Source organism: Salmo salar, chromosome ssa11, assembly GCF_905237065.1.
Source record: "Salmo salar chromosome ssa11, Ssal_v3.1, whole genome shotgun sequence".
NCBI classification, from domain to species: domain Eukaryota; kingdom Metazoa; phylum Chordata; class Actinopteri; order Salmoniformes; family Salmonidae; genus Salmo; species Salmo salar.
Genome location: NC_059452.1, coordinates 52,887,176 through 52,910,563, shown reverse-complemented (window position 1 = coordinate 52,910,563; position 23,388 = coordinate 52,887,176). Strand labels below are relative to the sequence as shown.

General features: G+C 46.5%; 1 protein-coding gene across 1 annotated transcript in view; it reads left to right on the top strand.

The window, feature by feature from the left end:
* Nucleotides 1-23,068, top strand: part of LOC106594058 (puratrophin-1) — a 188,906-nt gene extending 165,838 nt beyond the window's left edge. Inside the window, exons 13-21 of the mRNA XM_045689763.1 lie at nucleotides 8,682-8,931; nucleotides 10,679-10,768; nucleotides 10,967-11,191; nucleotides 11,695-11,865; nucleotides 12,231-12,411; nucleotides 13,028-13,144; nucleotides 15,994-16,251; nucleotides 19,127-19,314; nucleotides 21,320-23,068. Of these exons, the coding sequence (XP_045545719.1) occupies nucleotides 8,682-8,931; nucleotides 10,679-10,768; nucleotides 10,967-11,191; nucleotides 11,695-11,865; nucleotides 12,231-12,411; nucleotides 13,028-13,144; nucleotides 15,994-16,251; nucleotides 19,127-19,314; nucleotides 21,320-21,325 (1,486 nt within the window). The 3' untranslated portion in view covers nucleotides 21,326-23,068. The remainder of the gene's footprint in view (nucleotides 1-8,681; nucleotides 8,932-10,678; nucleotides 10,769-10,966; nucleotides 11,192-11,694; nucleotides 11,866-12,230; nucleotides 12,412-13,027; nucleotides 13,145-15,993; nucleotides 16,252-19,126; nucleotides 19,315-21,319) is intronic.
* The last annotated feature ends 320 nt before the right edge of the window (nucleotides 23,069-23,388 follow it).

Genomic DNA, 23,388 nt, shown 5'->3' with positions numbered 1-23,388 from the left:
GGTTAGGTGGTCGTGGTGGTTGGTGGTGGTGGTGGTGGTCGTGGTGGTTAGGTGGTCGTGGTGGTTGGTGGTGGTGGTTAGGTGGTCGTGGTGGTTAGGTGGTGGTGGTGGTTAGGTGGTCGTGGTGGTTAGGTGGTGGTGGTGGTTGGTGGTTAGTGGTGGTGGTGGTGGTTGGTGGTTGGGTGGTCGTGGTGGTTAGGTGGTCGTGGTGGTCGTGGTGGTTAGGTGGTCGTGGTGGTTGTGGTGGTTGGTGGTGGTGGTCGTGGTGGTTAGGTGGTCGTGGTGGTTAGGTGGTGGTTGGGTGGTGCGTGGTGGTTAGGTGGTCGTGGTGGTTAGGTGGTCGTGGTGGTTGGGTGGTCGTGGTGGTTGGTGGTGTGGTGGTCGTGGTGGTTAGGTGGTCGTGGTGGTTAGGTGGTCGTGGTGGTTAGGTGGTGGTTGGTGGTTAGGTGGTTGTGGTGGTTGGTGGTTAGGTGGTCGTGGTGGTCGTGGTGGTTAGGTGGTCGTGGTGGTTGGGTGGTTGGTGGTCGGGTGGTCGTGGTGGTTAGGTGGTCGTGGTGGTTGGTGGTGGTGGTGGTGGTGGTTAGGTGGTCGTGGTGGTTGGGTGGTTGTGGTGGTCGTGGTGGTCGTGGTGGTTAGGTGGTCGTGGTGGTTAGGTGGTCGTGGTGGTTAGGTGGTCGTGGTGGTGGTCGTGGTGGTTAGGTGGTCGTGGTGGTTAGGTGGTGGCGTGGTGGTTGGTGGTCGTGGTGGTTAGTGGGTGGTGTTCGTGGTGGTTAGGTGGTCGTGGTGGTTGTGGTGGTTAGGTGGTCGTGGTGGTTAGGTGGTCGTGGTGGTCGTGGTGGTTAGGTGGTCGTGGTGGTCGTGGTGGTTAGGTGGTTAGGTGGTCGTGGTGGTTGGGTGGTGGTTGGTGGTGGTTAGGTGGTGTGGTGGTCGTGGTGGTTGGGTGGTCGTGGTGGTTAGGTGGTGGTGGTTGGGTGGTCGTGGTGGTTAGGTGGTCGTGGTGGTCAGGTGGTGGTGGTGGTTAGGTGGTCGTGGTGGTTAGGTGGTCGTGATGGTTAGGTGGTCATGGTGGTCGTGGTGGTTAGGTGGTTGTGGTGGTCGTGGTGGTTAGGTGGTCGTGGTGGTTGTGGTGGTTAGGTGGTCGTGGTGGTTGGGTGGTCGTGGTGGTCAGGTGGTCAGGTGGTCGTGGTGGTTAGGTGGTCGTGGTGGTCGTGGTGGTTAGGTGGTCGTGGTGGTTAGGTGGTCGTGGTGGTTAGGTGGTCGTGGTGGTCCTGGTGGTTTGGTGGTCGTGGTGGTTAGGTGGTTAGGTGGTTAGGTGGTCGTGGTGGTCAGGTGGTCGTGGTGGTTAGTTGGTCGTGGTGGTTAGGTGGTCGTGGTGGTTAGCTGGTCGTGGTGGTTAGATGGTTGTGGTGGTCGTGGTGGTTAGGTGGTTGTGGTGGTTAGGTGGTCGTGGTGGTCAGGTGGTCGTGGTGGTTAGGTAGTCGTGGTGGTCAGGTGGTCGTGGTGGTTAGGTGGTCGTGGTGGTCAGGTGGTCGTGGTGGTTAGGTGGTCGTGGTGGTTAGGTGGTCGTGGTGGTCGTGGTGAGGTGGTCGTGGTGGTTAGATGGTTGTGGTGGTTAGGTGGTCGTGGTGGTCAGGTGGTCGTGGTGGTTAGGTAGTCGTGGTGGTCAGGTGGTCGTGGTGGTTAGGTGGTCGTGGTGGTCAGGTGGTCGTGGTGGTTAGGTGGTCGTGGTGGTTAGGTGGTCGTGGTGGTCGTGGTGGTTAGGTGGTCGTGGTGGTTAGGTGGTCGTGGTGGTCGTGGTGGTTAGGTGGTCGTGGTGGTTAGGTGGTTAGGTGGTCGTGGTGGTTAGGTGGTCGTGGTGTGGTTAGGTGGTTGTGGTGGTTAGGTGGTCGTGGTGGTTAGCTGGTCGTGGTGGTTAGGTGGTCGTGGTGGTTAGGTGGTCTTGGTGGTCGTGGTGGTTAGGTGGTCGTGGTGGTTAGCTGGTCGTGGTGGTTAGGTGGTCGTGGTGGTCGTGGTGGTTAGGTGGTCGTGGTGGTTAGGTGGTCGTGGTGGTCGTGGTGGTCGAGGTGGTCGTGGTGGTTAGGTGGTCGTGGTGGTTAGGTGGTCGTGGTGGTTAGGTGGTCGTGGTGGTCGTGGTGGTTAGGTGGTCGTGGTGGTTATGTGGTCGTGGTGGTCGTGGTGGTTAGGTGGTCGTGGTGGTTAGGTGGTCGTGGTGGTTAGGTGGTTGTGGTGGTCAGAGTGGTCGTGTTGGTTAGGTGGTCGTGGTGGTCGTGGTGGTTAGGTGGTCGTGGTGGTTAGGTGGTCGAGGTTGTTATGTGGTCGTGGTGGTTAGGTGGTCGTGGTGGTCGTGGTGGTTAGGTGGTCGTGGTGGTCGTGGTGGTTAGGTGGTCGTGGTGGTTAGGTGGTCGTGGTGGTTAGGTGGCCGTGGTGGTTAGGTGGTTGTGGTGGTCAGGTGGTCTTGGTGGTCATGGTGGTTAGGTGGTCGTGGTGGTTAGATGGTTGTGGTGGTCATGGTGGTTAGGTGGTTAGGTGGTTAGGTGGTCGTGGTGGTCAGGTGGTCGTGGTGGTTAGGTGGTCGTGGTGGTTAGGTGGTCATGGTGGTTAGGTGGTCGTGGTGGTTAGGTGGTCGTGCTGGTCATGGTGGTCGTGGTGGTTAGGTGGTCGTGGTGGTTAGGTGGTCGTGGTGGTCGTGGTGTTTAGGTGGTCGTGGTGGTTAGGTGGTCATGGTGGTTAGGTGGTCGTGGTGGTTAGGTGGTCGTGGTGGTTAGGTGGTCATGGTGGTTAGGTGGTCGTGGTGGTTAGGTGGTCATGGTGGTTAGGTGGTCATGGTGGTTAGGTGGTCGTGGTGGTTAGGTGGTCGTGGTGGTTAGGTGGTCGTGGTGGTTAGGTGGTCATGGTGGTTAGGTGGTTGTGGTGGTCGTGGTGGTTAGGTGGTCGTGGTGGTTAGGTGGTTGTGGTGGTCAGAGTGGTCGTGGTGGTTAGGTGGTCGTGGTGGTTAGGTGGTCGTGGTGGTTAGGTGGTCGAGGTGGTTAGGTGGTCGTGGTGGTCGTGGTGGTTAGGTGGTTAGGTGGTCGTGGTGGTCGTGGTGGTTAGGTGGTCGTGGTGGTCGTGGTGGTTAGGTGGTCGTGGTGGTCGTGGTGGTTAGGTGGTCGTGGTGGTTAGGTGGCCGGTAGTGGTCGTGGTTGCCATAGTGGCTGGTCATAATATTAGGATAAACCAGACCCCGTAGAGAGAGGGGTATTAGTCTCATAGTCCACTGAGACTGACACAGATGGACCTGACCACTGTCTCACTGGAAACACCTTCTATCAGAGCCTTCCGCACTGGGCTGGGTTCCAATTGGAACCCTGTTCCCTATATAGTGCACTACTCTTGACTAGGACTCATAGTGCATTATGTAGGGAATAGGGGGCAATTGGGGACTCAGCCACTGTCTCAGTGTAATCTATCAGAACCCTCAGACCCCAGGGCGTCTCCCCCCTGTTCTGGTCTGACAGTCTGCTCTGACAGTCTGTAGACACACCAGCCAGCCAAGACACACTCTGAGAGAGAGGGAAGCAGTTGAGACCGAGTTGATATTACAAGTCAAGTCTCTATTTGATTAAAAGTGGTATTTAGTGCAAGAGGAATGTTATTTTTGATATTTTCTTGGAAACCAGGCTACTTTTGGTCCTGTCTAACAGCATGTAGGGAAAGCAGACCCGACCAGGAATGTTATTTCTGTCCTTCCTGGTAGTAGTTGTTGTAGTAGTGGTAGTACAGTGAGGGAAAAAAGTATTTGATCCCCTGCTGATTTTGTACGTTTGCCCACTGACAAAGAAATTATCAGTCTATAATTTTAATGGTAGGTTTATTTGAACAGTGAGAGACAGAATAACAACAAAAAAATCCAGAAAAACGCATGTCAAAAATGTTATAAATTGATTTGCATTTTAATGAGGGAAATAAGTATTTGACCCCTCTGCAAAACATGACTTAGTACTTGGTGGCAAAACCCTTGTTGGCAATAACAGAGGTCAGACGTTTCTTGTAGTTGGCCACCAGGTTTGCACACATCTCAGGAGGGATTTTGTCCCACTTCTCTTTGCAGATCTTCTCCAAGTCATTAAGGTTTCGAGGCTAACGTTTGGCAACTCAAACCTTCAGCTCCCTCCACAGATTTTCTATGGGATTAAGGTCTGGAGACTGGCTAGGCCACTCCAGGATGTCGTGACGTTGTATTAGTTAATGTGACGACTGTTGCTCATCGAATGATGAACGGTTTATAATTGCGTGATTAAATGAATTAAGCAATGAATCAAGCAATTATTAACTCATTAACCTGGGGCACCATGGGAACATTATTTGGATTGAGTTTCTATTTCCCAAATTAACTCAAAGGATATCAGAATATCGATTTTACAACAGTCGCTAAATTAATCAACCTCTTGTCTCATGTCTGAACATCGCATAATCCGGGAAGCTGCACGAACCCGGGCTACACCAATAAGTTTACCACACCAATCTTAGTTGATTATTTATTTACTAGCAAGCTAAAATGATGATAAAAATACATATACACAAAACACAGTCTAGCTATTGATTAGGACTTAGTATAACGGGCCAACACACTATGGCACGTGTTACCCAAAATGGGGATTTAAAAGAGAGAGAAACAAGGAAAGTACACGAGAGAAATATACATTTGGGTTAATTTGTCAGCCATGCTTATTTAAACCTAGCCTTGCCCCGAACTGCCGCTCTTATGGGTCAGAATATAATGATGTAATTACGTGTTGGAGGTCTCAGGTGGGAAGCTCCGCGTGGGTCGTTTAGGCTTCTCAATGACGCACTTCTCCGGCGCAACTCTCTGGTTGTCCTCACGATGTCAGTGTCCTTCTTGGCTTAGTGGTCTGATCCCTCGCCCTTGATCTGAAAGGGGTCTTCTGAGGACAGACAGCTCTGTAGCTCAGAGCTCACAGCTTCGGACTCGAACGGTGTAGATACCACGATTCAATGGAGAGTGGAGGCTGGGTGGTTCGGCTTGAATTCACCCGCTTAGACACAGCTACTCGTCCGTAGCTCGTGTAGAAAAATATTTCTTTGTCTTCAACCTTGTGTTTCGTTTTGGGGTTCGTTGACTTTGTTAGACCTTCGCTGCAGCTTGGGGTCAATTAGTCTCCTATGTTAATTCTTCACTCTCCTGTCTTATACCCTCGGGTCAGAAGTGGGCGTAACCGCCTTTAGGGCAATTCTCTGGGCGGACCAAGTTAAGGGGCAAGGCCTAGATTTGACTAAAATCCTATTTTAGACACTACCTTCACATCTCATCTTTACCAAAACATTCTCTTTGATTTGGATATTTTACACACAACGTACAATGTATAAACATCAGGCATATACTGGGAAAACTCTTAAAGGTACAATGTTTTCATAATAACGTCATCTCTTAACCTTTAATAACAATACAAAAGTTACATACATTTTCATATTCCACCTCTCGTCATGACCACCATTGTGGCTGACGGAAACCATTGTTCCAAAGTCCCTTTATTGCATGTTTAATGTTCTGAGGCCAGTTCTCCATTGTGAGGACAAAGGAATTTCTCTGTGGCCTAAGGTTTATTATGGGCGTGAGGGGTCATAAAACCCCCACCTCTTCAGACCCCTAGATCTCTCCTCCTCTGTTGGGGGTTTGGGAGATAATCTGTAGGGTGGTGGTCTCCTGTACCCTGACCTGATCAGGACAGTCATGACAAGGACCTTAATGTGCTTCTTCTTGAGCCACTCCTTTGTTGCCTTGGCCGTGTGTTTTGGGTCATTGTCATGCTGGAATACCCATCCACGACCCATTTTCAATGCCTTGGCTGAGGGAAGGAGGTTCTCACCCAAGATTTGACGGTACATGGCCCCGTCCATTGTCCCTTTGATGCGGTGAAGTTGTCCTGTCCCCTTAACAGAAAAACACCCCCAAAGCATAATGTTTCCACCTCCATGTTTGACGGTGGGGATGGTGTTCTTGGGGTCATAGGCAGCATTCCTCCTCCTCCAAACACAGCAAGTTGAGTTGATGCCAAAGAGCTCCATTTTGGTCTCATCTGACCACAACACTTTAACCAGTTGTCCTCTGAATCATTCAGATGTTCATTGGCAAACTTCAGATGGGCATGTATATGTGCTTTCTTGAGTAGGGGGCCTTGCGGGCGCTGCAGGATTTCAGTCCTTCACGGCGTAGTGTGTTACCAATAGTTTTTTTGGTGACTATGGTCCCAGCTGCCTTGAGATCATTGACAAGATCCTCCCGTGTAGTTCTGGGCTGATTCCTCACCATTCTCATGATCATTGCAACTCCACGAGGTGAGATCTTGCATGGAGCCCCAGGCCGAGGGAGATTGACAGTTCTTTTGTGTTTCTTCCATTTGCGAATAATCGAACCAACTGTTGTTACCTTCTCACCAAGCTGCTTGGCGATGGTCTTGTAGCCCATTCCAGCCTTGTGTAGGCCTACAATCTTGGCCCTGACATCCTTGGAGAACTCTTTGGTCTTGGCCATGGTGGAGAGTGTGGAATCTGATTTATTGATTGCTTCTGTGGATATGTGTCTTTTTTACAGGTAACAAGCTGCGGTTAGGAGCACTCCCTTTAAGAGTGTGCTCCTAATGTCAGCTCGTTACCTGTATAAAAGACACCTGGGAGCCAGAAATCTTTCTGATTGAGAGGGGGTCAAATACTTATTTCCCTCATTAAAATGCAAATACATTTCTAACATTTTTGACATGCGTTTTTCTGGATTTTTTGTTGTTGTTATTCTGTCTCTCACTGTTCAAATAAACCTACCATTAAAATTATAGACTGATAATTTCTTTGTCAGTGGGCAAACGTACAAAATCAGCAGGGGATCAAATACTTTTTTCCCTCACTGTAGCAGCAGCAGCAACAGTAGTAGTGGTAGTGGTATCAGTAGTAGTAGTAGTAGTGGTAGTAGTAGTAGTAGTAGTAGTGGTAGTGGTATCAGTAGTAGTAGTAGTAGCAGTGGTAGTAGTAGTGGTAGTGGTATCGGTGGTGGTAGTAGTAGTAGTAGTAGTAGTAGTGGTATCGGTGGTAGTAGTAGTAGTAGTAGTGGTGGTAGTAGTAGTGGTAGTAGTAGTAGTAGTAGTAGTAGTAGTATCAGTAGTAGTGGTAGTAGTAGTGGTAGTAGTAGTGGTAGTAGTAGTAGTGGTAGTGGTAGTAGTGGTAGTAGTAGTGGTAGTGGTAGTGGTATTAGTAGTAGTAGTGGTAGTAAGTAGTGTTATCATTGTTATAACATGATGATTCATCCTTCATTGGTTTGCTGAGGTGTTTTCACCAAGCAGCATTCTCTAGACTTGGATACATTCTACATTCTCCTAGGGTACAGTTTCTAGAGGTGGGGTGAGGACCACGCTGACATGTTGAGACAGGTAGCTGGGGGACTGAGAAGCACTAGGACATGTTGAGACAGGTAGCTGGGGGACTGAGAACCACTAGGACATGTTGAGACAGGTAGCTGGGGACTGAGGACCACGCTGACATGTTGAGACAGGTAGCTGGGGACTGAGGACCACGCTGACATGTTGAGACAGGTAGCTGGGGACTGAGGACCACGCTGACATGTTGAGACAGGTAGCTGGGGACTGAGGACCACTAGGACATGTTGAGACAGGTAGCTGGGGACTGAGGACCACACTGACATGTTGAGACAGGTAGCTAGGGACTGAGGACCACACTGACAAGTTGAGACAGGTAGCTGGGGACTGAGGACCACGCTGACATGTGGAGACAGGTAGCTGGGACTGTGGACCACACTGACATGTTGAGACAGGTAGCTGGGGACTGAGGACCACGCTGACATGTTGAGACAGGTAGCTAGGGACTGAGAACCACACTGACATGTTGAGACAGGTAGCTGGGGACTGAGGACCTCACTGACATGTTGAGACAGGTAGCTGGGGGACTGAGAACCACTAGGACATGTTGAGACAGGTAGCTGGGGACTGAGGACCACGCTGACATGTTGAGACAGGTAGCTGGGGACTGAGGACCACGCTGACATGTTGAGACAGGTAGCTGGGGACTGAGAACCACACTGACATGTTGAAACAGGTAGCTGGGGACTGAGAACCTCACTGACATGTTGAGACAGGTAGCTGGGGACTGAGGACCACACTGACATGTTGAGACAGGTAGCTGGGGCCTGAGGACCACTAGGACATGTTGAGACAGGTAGCTGGGGACTGAGGACCACACTGACATGTTGAGACAGGTAGCTGGGGACTGAGGACCACTAGGACATATTGAGACAGGTAGCTGGGGACTGAGGACCACTAGGACATATTGAGACAGGTAGCTGGGGACTGAGGACCACTAGGACATATTGAGACAGGTAGCAGGGGACTTAGGACCACACTGACCAGTCTTAACAGTCCTCTCTCTCCCACCACAGTAAACTGACCAGTCTAACAGTCCTCTCTCTCCCTCCACGGTAAACTGACCAGTCTTAACAGTCCTCTCCCTCCCTCCACAGTAAACTGACCAGTCTTAACAGTCCTCTCTCTCCTTCCACAGTAAACTGACCAGTCTTAACAGTCCTCTCTCTCCCTCCACGGTAAACTGACCAGTCTAACAGTCCTCTCTCTCCCTCCACGGTAAACTGACCAGTCTTAACAGTTTATCTCCTCTCGCCACAGTAAGCTGCGTCACATCGTGGATGAAATGGTGACCACGGAGAGGGAGTACGTGCGTTCCCTCTGTTACATCATCGAGCACTACTTCCCCGAGATGGAGAGAGGAGACCTCCCACAGGACCTCAGGGGAAAACGGAGCGTCATCTTTGGGAACCTGGAGAAACTTATGGACTTCCACAGCCAATACTTCCTCAAGGAGTTGGAGAGCTGCTGCAACCACCCTCTGAGGGTGGCACACTGCTTCCTACGACACGTAAGAGACTTCATACCTCTAACGACTTGTTTCAATATACCTAGAGGTAACGTTACTACTGAAATCAGCTATTACCAGTCTCACACTGCTTCCTGCGACACGTAAGAGATCTCTTCATACCTCTAACGACTTGTTTCAATATACCTAGAGGTAAAGGTAACGTTACTACTGAAATCACCTATTACGAGTCTCACACTCCTTCCTACGACTCGTAAGAGACTTCATACCTCTTACTCTATAGCCTAACGGTTAGAGTCACAGTTGTAGCCTAATGACAGTATGTTCGTCAAACGGTAGAGGATATCCACTTCTGTTACAGCCGAATGACAAAGTGTCCCTGAGGTAACATTACTGGTGATTACAGTTCCACTATACTGAGGTAACATTACTGGTGATTACAGTTCAACTATACTGAGGTAACATTACTGGTGATTACAGTTCAACTACGTCCTGAGGTAACATTACTGATGATTACAGTTCAACTATACTGAGGTAACATTACTGATGATTACAGTCCAACTATACTGAGGTAACATTACTGGTGATTACAGTTCAACTACGTCCTGAGGTAACATTACTGGTGATTACAGTCCAACTATACTGAGGTAACATTACTGATGATTACAGTCCAACTATACTGAGGTAACATTACTGGTGATTACAGTTCAACTACGTCCTGAGGTAACATTACTGGTGATTACAGTTCAACTACGTCCTGAGGTAACATTACTGGTGATTACAGTTCAACTATACTGAGGTAACATTACTGGTGATTACAGTTCAACTACGTCCTGAGGTAACATTACTGCTGTAACCACCCCCTTTAGTCTCACTGTTTCCTACACCTCTAGACATCTATAGTATACTATATGCTAATGATGACAATGTGTTGCTGAGGTTCCTAGGTCAAGTACATTTAACTGGCAGGCCCTGGTATCTGGCTGCTTGTTTACCTCAAGTCGGGATTTTGGCTTTAGGGAGGCGCTTTTACCTTCAACTACCAACCCAGCTGTGAAAATACTGAACTCTACTCTACCTGCAGCCCCTAATCTCTCTAGCAGGTTCCATGTTGTCACAACCCTGTCCCCCCCCACACACACACACACACACACATAGACTTTCTCTCTCTCTACCTTCATACCTGTGGTCGTTCTCAGACCCCTTGGTTTGATTTAAACATCCTGATTTTCCACCCTTCAAACAGCAGCTGGAGACATAGTCCTCTCTCCCAGGCTTATAACATGGAGACATAGTCCTCTCTCCCAGGCTTATAACAGGGAGACATAGTCCTCTCTCCCAGGCTTATAACAGGGAGACATAGTCCTCTCTCCCAGGCTTATTACAGGGAGACATAGTCCTCTCTCCCAGGCTTATAACAGGGAGAAATAGTCCTCTCTCCTAAGCTTATAACAGGGAGACTGGAATCTGCGTCCCAGATGGCACCCTATATTCCCTATATAGTGCACTTCTTTTGACCAGAGCCTTATGGGCTAGTGCACTACATAGGGACTAGAGTGCCATTTGGGACACAGACTAAGTGGACACATTCCTGGCTATCAAAGTCTGGGAGCGATATTACACAGTAATTTGACGTTTCGTCAGAATTCTCGCCAAATAAAACCGAAGTGGTTGATAAATGGAGAGTCCCCCGTTTCATATTCGGTACAGGGTATGTTTACAGAACAAGAGATGTTTTTTCTGTTTTCTCTCGGTAGAATGATTTGTTCTGTTTCCATGTAATCCACAGCAAGACGCGTTTGGCCTGTACGCTCTGTACAGTAAGAACAAGCCAAGGTCTGATACGCTGTTGGCCAGCCACGGAAACAGCTTCTTCAGGGTGAGGGAAGAGAACACACCAGAACACATGAACACACATACATGTGCTATACTTCAGACCTTACAGACAACTAGCTGTGGCTTTTAGCGCCTGCCTGCCTGCCTGCCTGCCTGTCTGTCTGTCTGTCTGTCTGTCTGTCTGTCTGTCTGTCTGTCTGTCTGTCTGTCTGGTATAACCTTTGACCTCTAATCGCTATAGAACAAGCAGCTGGAGCTGGGAGATAAGATGGACCTGGCCTCCTACCTGTTAAAGCCCATCCAGAGAATGTCTAAGTACGCCCTGCTCCTCAAAGACCTGATCAAGGAGGTGAGCGAGGCGCAGGAGACAGAGCTGGGCTACCTCCAAGCCGCTGCAGAGATGGTCAAGTTCCAGCTGCGTCACGGCAACGACCTGCTCGCCATGGACGCCATCCGAGACTGTGACGTGAGTCCTCCCTAAACCTTCAGCCTGAGAGATATCATGTCTTCTTTGACCCTCACAGAAAACACAGAGGTACAAGTTATGGTACAACAATGGAGGCTGGTGAGGGGAGGACAGCTCATAATAACGGCTGGAGTGGAACGGTATCAAACATAGAAACCACGTGTTTGATGTGTTTGATACCATTCCACCTATTCCACTCCAGCCGTTACCATGAGCCCATCCTCCCCAACTGAGGTGCCACCAACCTCCTGTGTGGTACAACGATAATACGACAAACTCTCTGTGGAACTGAACGATTTTGGAAAGTCTGAAATACAAGTGGGGGATTGTAAAATACCACACTGATACAGTTTTAGACTTGCTTTAGCAGTCAGGACATTCACTTCCTCGTGTTCAGAAACAGCAGCAGCGTGAAGAACGAGGGAGGATGGCAACGTGCAACAAGTTTTTGAGTAACATGAACTCTTGTGTCTTAAGCCCGTCTCTTCTCTGGTCCTCCCCAGGTGAACCTGAAGGAGCAGGGTCAGCTGGTCAGACAGGATGAGTTCTGGATCTGGTACGGCAGGAAGAAGTGTCAGCGCCATGTCTTCCTGTTTGAAGACCTGGTGCTGTTCAGTAAACCCAAACGCATCGAAGGAGGACTGGACGTTTACATCTACAAACACTCCTTTAAGGTAGGGCCCTTCATATCTACAAATACTCCTTTAAGGTAGGGCCCTTTATATCTACAAATACTCCTTTAAGGTAGGGCCCTTCATATCTACAAACACTCCTTTAAGTGTGGACAGTTGTAGTAGTGACATAGGGATTTGGTTATACTGTGGTCAGTTGTAGTAGTGACATAGGGATTTGGTTATACTGTGGTCAGTTGTAGTAGTGACATAGGGATTTGGTTATACTGTGGTCAGTTGTGGTAGTGACATAGGGATTTGGTTCTCCTTTGTTTTTACAATGTAGAGATGTGATAAGCAGAAACGTAGAAGTTGGAAAAAATTGAAGGTTATTTTGTTGGGAATCACATCTCCCTCCCTCCCTCCAGACGGCAGACGTGGGGATGACAGAGACATCTGGGGACAACAGTCTTCGTTTCGAGGTGTGGTTCAGACGCAGGACCAGTAAGAACCAGACGTACGTTCTGCAGGCCTCCAACACAGACATCAAACACGCCTGGACCACCAACATCGCACGTATCCTCTGGCAGCAGGCTACACGGAATAAAGGTAGAGGAGAGAGATACAGAGAGACAGAGAGAGACAGAGAGAGAGGGAGAGAGACAGAGAGAGAGAGACACAGAGAGAGACACAGAGAGAGAGACCGAGAGAGAGAGAGAAACAGAGAGGGAGAGAGAGAGACAGAGGGAGAGAGAGAGCGAGAGAGAGAAAAAAAAAAGTGTTATCTGGGTCTGTTTGGGTCGGCTCAGTGTGGTTAATTCATCTCTGTGATACTGTGGACTGGGTCTGTTTGGGTCGGCCCAGTGTGGTTAATTCATCTCTGTGTTACTGTGGACTGGGTCTGTTTGGGTCGGCCCAGTGTGGTTAATTAATCTCTGTGTTACTGTTGACTGGGTCTGTTTGGGTCGGCCCAGTGTGGTTAATTCATCTCTGTGTTACTGTCGACTGGGTCTGTTAGGGTCGGCTCAGTGTTGTTAATTCATCTCTGTGTTACTGTGGACTGGGTCTGTTTGGGTCGGCTCAGTGTGGTTAATTCATCTCTGTGTTACTGTGGACTGTGTCTGTTTGGGTCGGCTCAGTGTGGTTAATTCATCTCTGTGTTACTGTGGACTGTGTCTGTTTGGGTCGGCTCAGTGTGGTTAATTCATCTCTGTGTTGTGTTCAGAGATCCGTAATCAGGAGATGGTTTCCATGGGAGTGGGTAACAAGCCGTTCCTGGACATTAAACCCAGTGATGCTGCGATCAACGACAGGGCTATAGACTACATCATGAAGGGACGAGGTAACCACTACACCACTGTCTAGTACAATGATCAATAACCACTAAACCACTGTCTAGTACAATGATCAATAACCACTAAACTAAACCACTGTCTAGTACAATGATCAATAACCACTAAACCACTGTCTATTACAATGATCAATAACCACTAAACTAAACCACTGTCTAGTACAATGATCAATAACCACTAAACCACTGTCTAGTACAATGATCAATAACCACTACACCACTGTCTAGTACAATGATCAATAACCACTAAACCACTGTCTATTACAATGATCAATAACCACTAAACCACTGTCTATTACAATGATCAATAACCACTAAACCACTGTCTATTACAATGATAAATAACCACTAAACCACTGTCTAGTACAATGATCAATAACCACTAAACCACTGTCTATTACAATGATCAATAACCACTAAACCACTGTCTATTACAATAATCAATAACCACTAAACCACTGTCTATTACAATGATCAATAACCACTAAACCACTGTCTATTACAATGATCAATAACCACTAAACTAAACCACTGTCTAGTACAATGATCAATAACCACTAAACCACTGTCTATTACAATGATCAATAACCACTAAACTAAACCACTGTCTAGTACAATGATCAATAACCACTAAACCGCTGTCTATTACAATGATCAATAACCACTAAACCGCTGTCTAGTACAATGATCAATAACCACTACACCACTGTCTAGTACAATGATCAATAACCACTACACCACTGTCTATTACAATGATCAATAACCACTAAACCACTGTCTATTACAATGATCAATAACCACTAAACCACTGTCTATTACAATGATCAATAACCACTAAACCACTGTCTATTACAATGATCAATAACCACTAAACTAAACCACTGTCTATTACAATGATCAATAACCACTAAACCACTGTCTATTACAATGATCAATAACCACTAAACCACTGTCTAGTACAATGATCAATAACCACTAAACCACTGTCTATTACAATGATCAATAACCACTAAACCACTGTCTATTACAATGATCAATAACCACTAAACTAAACCACTGTCTAGTACAATGATCAATAACCACTAAACCACTGTCTAGTACAATGATCAATAACCACTACACCACTGTCTAGTACAATGATCAATAACCACTAAACCACTGTCTATTACAATGATCAATAACCACTAAACCACTGTCTATTACAATGATCAATAACCACTAAACCACTGTCTATTACAATGATCAATAACCACTAAACCACTGTCTAGTACAATGATCAATAACCACTAAACCACTGTCTATTACAATGATCAATAACCACTAAACCACTGTCTATTACAATAATCAATAACCACTAAACCACTGTCTATTACAATGATCAATAACCACTAAACTAAACCACTGTCTAGTACAATGATCAATAACCACTAAACCACTGTCTATTACAATGATCAATAACCACTAAACTAAACCACTGTCTAGTACAATGATCAATAACCACTAAACCGCTGTCTATTACAATAATCAATAACCACTAAACCGCTGTCTAGTACAATGATCAATAACCACTACACCACTGTCTAGTACAATGATCAATAACCACTACACCACTGTCTATTACAATGATCAATAACCACTAAACCACTGTCTATTACAATGATCAATAACCACTAAACCACTGTCTATTACAATGATCAATAACCACTAAACCACTGTCTATTACAATGATCAATAACCACTAAACTAAACCACTGTCTATTACAATGATCAATAACCACTAAACCACTGTCTATTACAATGATCAATAACCACTAAACCACTGTCTAGTACAATGATCAATAACCACTAAACCACTGTCTATTACAATGATCAATAACCACTAAACCACTGTCTATTACAATGATCAATAACCACTAAACCACTGTCTATTACAATGATCAATAACCACTAAACCACTGTCTATTACAATGATCAATAACCACTAAACCACTGTCTATTACAATGATCAATAACCACTAAACCACTGTCTATTACAATGATCAATAACCACTAAACCACTGTCTATTACAATGATCAATAACCACTAAACCACTGTCTATTACAATGATCAATAACCACTAAACCACTGTCTATTACAATGATCAATAACCACTAAACCACTGTCTAGTACAATGATCAATAACCACTAAACCACTGTCTATTACAATGATCAATAACCACTAAACCACTGTCTATTACAATGATCCATAACCACTAAACCACTGTCTATTACAATGATCAATAACCACTAAACCACTGTCTATTACAATGATCAATAACCACTAAACCACTGTCTATTACAATGATCAATAACCACTAAACTAAACCACTGTCTAGTACAATGATCAATAACCACTAAACCACTGTCTATTACAATGATCAATAACCACTAAACTAAACCACTGTCTAGTACAATGATCAATAACCACTAAACCACTGTCTATTACAATGATCAATAACCACTAAACCACTGTCTATTACAATGATCAATAACCACTAAACCACTGTCTAGTACAATGATCAATAACCACTAAACTACTGTCTATTACAATGATCAATAACCACTAAACCACTGTCTATTACAATGATCAATAACCACTAAACCACTGTCTATTACAATGATCAATAACCACTAAACCACTGTGTTAATTCCACACTTCATATCCTTATTTCTGGGTTATAGGAATGATAAAACTGGCCACACCATGTTCATTATAATGTAGAATTAGTTTTGGCGTTTCTGACAACAAAGCTGTTTCTGAATATATGACTGACCCGTCCTGTCCTCTCTGGTTCCCCAGGTGCCAGAACTCGAGCCTCCATCGCTGTGTCCCTGTTCGACCACTCCAACCCCTTCAAGCGTACAGCGTCGGGTAACGGGGGGTCTGGCAGCGGGGCCCCTGCTGCATCTGGCTCCTGCACTCTCCTGGGGCCCCTCAACCTGCACATGTACAGCAGCCACAGCCAGGCCCTGCTGCCTGGGGGAGAGAGGCCCTTCATCAGCCCGTGTATGGAGGAGGACGAGATGGAGCACGAGACCAGCAGCCAGCCATCCATGAGTACATACTGTATAGATCATCCATCCATGAGTACATACTGTATAGATCATCCATCCATGAGTACATACTGTATAGATCATCCCTCCATGACTACATACTGTATAGATCATCCCTCATGACTACATACTGTATATATCATCCATCCATGAGTACATACTGTATAGATCATCCCTCCATGAGTACATACTGTATAGATCATCCATCCATGAGTACATACTGTATAGATCATCCATCCATGAGTACATACTGTATAGATCATCCCTCCATGACTACATACTGTATATATCATCCATCCATGAGTACATACTGTATAGATCATCCCTCCATGAGTACATACTGTATAGATCATCCATCCATGAGTACATACTGTATAGATCATCCATCCATGAGTACATACTGTATAGATCATCCCTCCATGAGTACATACTGTATAGATCATCCCTCCGTGACTACATACTGTATAGATCATCCCTCCGTGACTACATACTGTATTGATCATCCATCCGTGAGTACATACTGTATAGATCATCCCTCCGTGACTACATACTGTATTGATCATCCCTCCGTGACTACATTCTGTATAGATCATCCCTCCATGACTACATACTGTATAGATCATCCATCCATGACTACATACTGTATAGATCATCCATCCATGAGTACATACTGTATAGATCATCCATCCATGAGTACATACTGTATAGATCATCCCTCCGTGACTACATACTGTATAGATCATCCCTCCATGACTACATACTGTATAGATCATCCCTCCATGACTACATACTGTATAGATCATCCCTCCATGACTACATACTGTATAGATCATCCCTCCATGACTACATACTGTATAGATCATCCCTCCATGAGTACATACTGTATAGATCATCCCTCCATGAGTACATACTGTATAGATCATCCCTCCGTGAGTACATACTGTATAGATCATCCCTCCGTGACTACATACTGTATTGATCATCCCTCCATGACTACATACTGTATAGATCATCCCTCCATGACTACATACTGTATATATCATCCCTCCATGACTACATACTGTATTGATCATCCCTCCATGACTTCATACTGTATAGATCATCCCTCCATGAGTGCATACTGTATAGATCATCCATCCATGACTACATACTGTATGACTACATACTGTATAGATCATCCCTCCATGACTACATACTGTATAGATCATCCCTCATGACTACATACTGTATAGATCATCCCTCCATGAGTACATACTGTATAGATCATCCCTCCATGACTACATACTGTATGACTACATACTGTATAGATCATCCCTCCATGACTACATACTGTATAGATCATCCCTCCATGACTACATACTGTATAGATCATCCCTCCATGACTACATACTGTATAGATCATCCATCCATGAGTACATACTGTATAGATCAGACTATCCATCCATAATACATACAGCCAGTCTCAGGACAGTTATCAGGGTAGTACTACACAGCCTGTCTCAGGACAGTACATTATATCAGGGTAGTACTACACAGCCTGTCTCAGTACATTATATCAGGGTAGTACTACACAGCCTGTCTCAGGACAGTATATCAGGATAGTACTACACAGCCTGTCTCAGGACAGTATATCAGGGTAGTACTACACAGCCTGTCTCAGTACAGTATATCAGGGTAGTACTACACAGCCTGTCTCAGGACAGTATATCAGGGTAGTACTACACAGCCTGTTTCAGGACAGTATATCAGGGTAGTACTACACAGCCTGTTTCAGGACAGTATATCAGGGTAGTACTACACAGCCTGTCTCTTTACAGTTTATCAGGGTAGTACTGCACAGCCTGTCTCAGGACAGTACATTATATCAGTGTAGTACTACACAGCCTGTCTCAGGACAGTACATCAGGGTAGTACTACACAGCCTGTCTCAGGACAGTATATCAGGGTAGTACTACACAGCCTGTCTCTGGACAGTATATAAGGGTAATACTACACAGCCTGTCTCAGGACAGGACAGTATATCAGGGTAGTACTACACAGCCTGTCTCAGGACAGTATATCAGGGTAGTACTACACAGCCTGTCTCTGGACTGTATATCAGGGTAATACTACACAGCCTGTCTCAGGACAGTATATCAGGGTAGTACTACACAGCCTGTCTCAGGACAGTATATCAGGGTAGTACTACACAGCCTGTCTCAGGACAGTATATCAGGGTAGTACTACACAGCCTGTCTCAGGACAGTATATCAGGGTAGTACTACACAGCCTGTCTCAGGACAGTATACAGGGTAGTACTACACAGCCTGTCTCAGGACAGTATATCAGGGTAGTACTACACAGCCTGTCTCAGGACAGTATATCAGTGTAGTACTACACAGCCTGTCTCAGGACAGTATATCAGTGTAGTACTACACAGCCTGTCTCAGGACAGTATATCAGGGTAGTACTACACAGCCTGTCTCAGGACAGTATATCAGGGTAGTACTACACAGCCTACTAATCATTGACTCTCTGTCCATCCCATCTATCTCCTTATTAAACTACCCTCTTATGATTTACATGTAACATATATATTTCAACTGTTCTGTTCTGTTTCACCTGTATTCTGAACCATTGTAATCTCATAGTTTCTACAGATTGGAAGTTAAAGATGAATATTTATATAGTCTTTCTCAGCTACTGTACCAGCCATCCCATATATCAGTGTTGATCAACTCCTCTCCTCTCTCTCTCTCTCTCTCTCTCTCTCTCGCTCTCTCTCTCTCCCTCTCTCTTTCCCTCCCTATCTCTCTCTCTCTCTCTCTCTCTCTCTCTCTCGCTCTCTCTCTCTCCCTCTCTCTCTCTCTCTCCCTATCTCTCTCTCTCTCCCCCCACAGCTACAGAGAGCTCAGGTTCATCGTCCCACTGTCTGTCCGGCAGCGGCTCCAGTGGTTCAGACAGTGGCTGTGTGTCCAGCCACCTCCCTGAGGATCCCTCGTTCCCCTGCCGACCCCCGTCCGACGCTGTAACGTCCCCCAGCCTCCCCAAAGACAAGCCGCGTTACAACAGCCAGTACATATCAGCTGTAAGTACACGTAGTGGCTCATCCATACCAGGTTACACTTTATACACAGTGGCTATGGTCCTGGAGAAATGCAGTGTGTGCAGGGTTTTTCTCCAGCCCAGCGCTACAACAGCCAGTACATATCAGCTGTAAGTACACGTAGTGGCTCATCCATACCAGGTTACACTTTATACACAGTGGCTATGGTCCTGGAGAAATGCAGTGTGTGCAGGGTTTTTCTCCAGCCCAGCGCTACAACACCAGTTCAGTGTGGTGTTTTCAGAGGGCCGCTTCGTACTAACATTTACACAATGCTGGTCTGATTTGTGATATGTGACGATCCCTGCAATCTGCAGTCATGGAAGAACGGTCGATAGTTTGTCTCTAATTGAATGTGATATATACTATTGATTCATGTTAACAATCATTTCATTGATTAAACGTCACCTGTACGAGCTTGGCTTTGTGCAAAACCCTGCTGACATGATCAATGCTTGTAACATTCCTCATAATAACACATTTGTAACCCTGGCCTCCCTCCCTCTTTCCCTCCCGCCCTCCCTCTTTCCCTCCCGCCCTCCCTCTTTCCCTCTCTCCCTCCCTCTCTCCCTCCCTCTCTCCTTCCCTCCCTCTCTCCTTCCCTCTCTCCCTCTCTCCTTCCCTCTCTCCTTGCCTCCCTCCCTCCTTCCCTCTCTCCTGCCCTCTCTCTCGCCCTCCCTCCCTCTCTCTCTCTCACCCTCCCTCCCTCTCTCTCTCCTGCCCTCCCTCTCGCCCTCCCTCCCTCTCTCCTTCCCTCCCTCCCTCTCTCGCCCTCCCTCCCTCCCTCCCTCTCTCTCTCCCTCCCTCTCTCCTGCCCTCCCTCCCTCTCGCCCTCCCTCCCTCTCTCTCGCCCCCTCCCTCCCTCCCTCCCTCCCTCTCTCTCTCTCTCTCTCTCTCTCTCTCTCTCCCTCCCTCCCTCCCTCCCTCCCTCTCTCTCTCTCTCTCCCTCCCTCCCTCTCTCTCTCTCGCCCTCCCTCTCTCTCTCTCTCCCTCCCTCCCTCCCTCCCTCTCTCTCTCTCCCTCCCTCCCTCCCTCCCTCCCTCCCTCCCTCCCTCCCTCCCTCCCTCCCTCCATCCATCTACAGAAAGTAACTCAGATCATAGGCCCTTCTACTATAGTGTGATTCCAGACTGGAACCCTGCTTGGAGTAAGTAGAGCAATGTCTCAACTCAAACCACCTTCTCTAACGCCCAGGGCCTGTATTCACAACGCCTCAAACCACCTTCTCTAAACAACGCCTCAACTCACCTTCTCTAAACAACGCCCAGGGCCTGTATTCACAACGTCTCAACTCAAACCACCTTCTCTAAACAACGCCCAGGGCCTGTATTCACAATGCCTCAACTCAAACCACCTTCTCTAAACAACGCCCAGGGCCTGTATTCACAACGCCTCAACTCACCTTCTCTAACGCCCAGGGCCTGTATTCACAACGCCTCAACTCAAACCACCTTCTCTAAACAACGCCCAGGGCCTGTATTCACAATGCCTCAACTCAAACCACCTTCTCTAAACAACGCTCAGGGCCTGTATTCACAACGCCTCAACTCACCTTCTCTAAACAACGCCCAGGGCCTGTATTCACAACACCTCTCAGAGTAGGAGTGATTGAACTAGGATCAGGTCCCACCAGTCCTTGTAATCTCATTCATTATGATCTAAAAAGGGGGAAAACTGATCCCAGATCAGCAGTGGTACTGAGATGATATGTGAATATGGAGCCTGGGCTAAGAGCTGTGCTCGTCTATACTGTATGGAAGCCTGTATTTCTCCAAGCTGCTGCTGTTTGTGACATAGCCTGGGTACCAGTCTCTTTGTGTTAACCTTCATCTATCTCCTTGTCGTGCCAAACAAATGACACAAGAGTACAAGCAGTGGAATGTTAGCACAAAACAGGTCTGTATTTCAGGCTAGCTGTGGTGTTTTGATTGTAAGTCTGGGTGCTGTAGTATCTCTGTAGTAAGTCTGTTCTCTGGTCTCTCTACAGGTCTGATATCCAGGAAGACACTATTTCCACGCCAAGGAAGACAGACGAGACAAATATGTATTTATTTTCTCGCGTTGCCAGCAGCAACTCTCATCTCACATGGACACTGAAAAGACCTGGGACTGTTTTATAAAAAGAAAAAGCCACTTTTGAGCATAGCTTTTATATTGTTTAAAAAAAAGAAGAAAGTTAATTTAAATATAGTTATATTTTTCTTTTCTCCAAAAGTACTGGTGTGTGCAGTAGGTTTTTTTCTGTAGTATATTGGTTATTTTGTAAATAATTATTTTAATAGTTTCCTGTGAATTTATGAACGGTTGGTTTCTTCCTCTTGTCTTGTTGACCACTTTTACTACAGACTGCAACTTCTGATTCACCTGTTGATTGATGATAAACCCTGGGATGAAAGGCTAGTTCTGAATCACCTGTTGATTGATGATATACCCTGGGATGAAAGGATAGTTCTGAATCACCTGTTGATTGATGTTATACCCTGGGATGAAAGGCTAGTTCTGATTCACCTGTTATACCCTGGGATGAAAGGCTAGTTCTGATTCACCTGTTATACCCTGGGATGAAAGGCGAGTTCTGATTCACCTGGTGATTGATGTTATACCCTGGGATGAAAGGATAGTTCTGAATCACCTGTTGATTGATGTTATACCCTGGGATGAAAGGCTAGTTCTGATTCACCTGTTGATTGATGTTATACCCTGGGATGAAAGGCTAGTTCTGATTCACCTGTTGATTGATGATATACCCTGGGATGAAAGGCTAGTTCTAATTCACCTGTTGATTGATGATATACCCTGGGATGAAAGGCTAGTTCTGATTCACCTGTTGATATACCCTGGGATGAAAGGCTAGTTCTGATTCACCTGGTGATTGATGTTATACCCTGGGATGAAAGGCTAGTTCTGATTCACCTGTTGATTGATGTTATACCCTGGGTGAAAGGCTAGTTCTGAATCAGGCAGGATACTATTCAAAGGCAACATGTTTATTTTTTCAAAAGGCAGCATTCTGGTACGACTCTTTCACAGTGTCTTCACATAATATCTGTTCTGTGGTCAGATTCCTCCATCTTGTTTTACTGTGGTGGTGTTGTTGTTGTTGTTGTCACTTCCTTAGTACCTCCTGTAGCTGGTCAGGTCTGACTAAGGGTGTATCCCAAATAGCAACCTATTCATTATGTAGGTGATTACTGTTGACCAGAGACCTATGGCCAAAAGCTCTGGTCAAAACTAGTGCACTATATAGGGAATAAGGTGGTATTTGTGATGCGCACCCTGACTCCAGGTCAGTTTCCTGACAGGTCAGAGCCAGTGGGTCTGTGGATCTGTCCTCTCAGCTGTGTGACTCGGGGCTGTTGTGCTGTAGAACGGGACGAGGACAACGATACACACTGAGAGGCTACTTTCACCTACAGAGTTTCAAATGCTTTAATGTTTTAAAAAAGATGGCATAAAGGAAAAACACCTAAAATGTACATTGTCTGTCTGTAAATATTTTCACCAGTGGTGCTCTTTGGTTGTAGTATTGTGTAGGAGGAAGCTGAGGAAGACTGTGGTAACGTTGTACATATAGGTATTAACCAGCAGGGAAGCAGCGGGGAATCACCCTTCTCAAACATACAACATGACTTTCCACTAGTCGAAGCTGGAGCACGAACGTCTCATCACCTGTCATCTCTCTTCATCCTAACAAGTTGAAACGTTTTAATAAAGATGGATTGCTTTGTATCCAGAAGGAGGCTGTTGGTTTTCACTGGGATCCTGAGGAGGGTGAAGGTCAGTGTACATGTCTTACTGAGGTGTGGGGAACACTGGGTCTGTAGTCTGTGTTGAGGTGTGGGGAACACTGGGTCTGTAGTCTGTGTTGAGGTGTGGGGAACACTGGGTCTGTAGTCTGTTGAGGTGTGGGGATCACTGGGTCTGTAGTCTGTGTTGAGGTGTGGGGAACACTGGGTCTGTAGTCTGTCTTACTGTGTTGAGGTGTGGGGAACACTGGGTCTGTAGTCTGTCATACTGTGTTGAGGTGTGGGGAACACTGGGTCTGTAGTCTGTGTT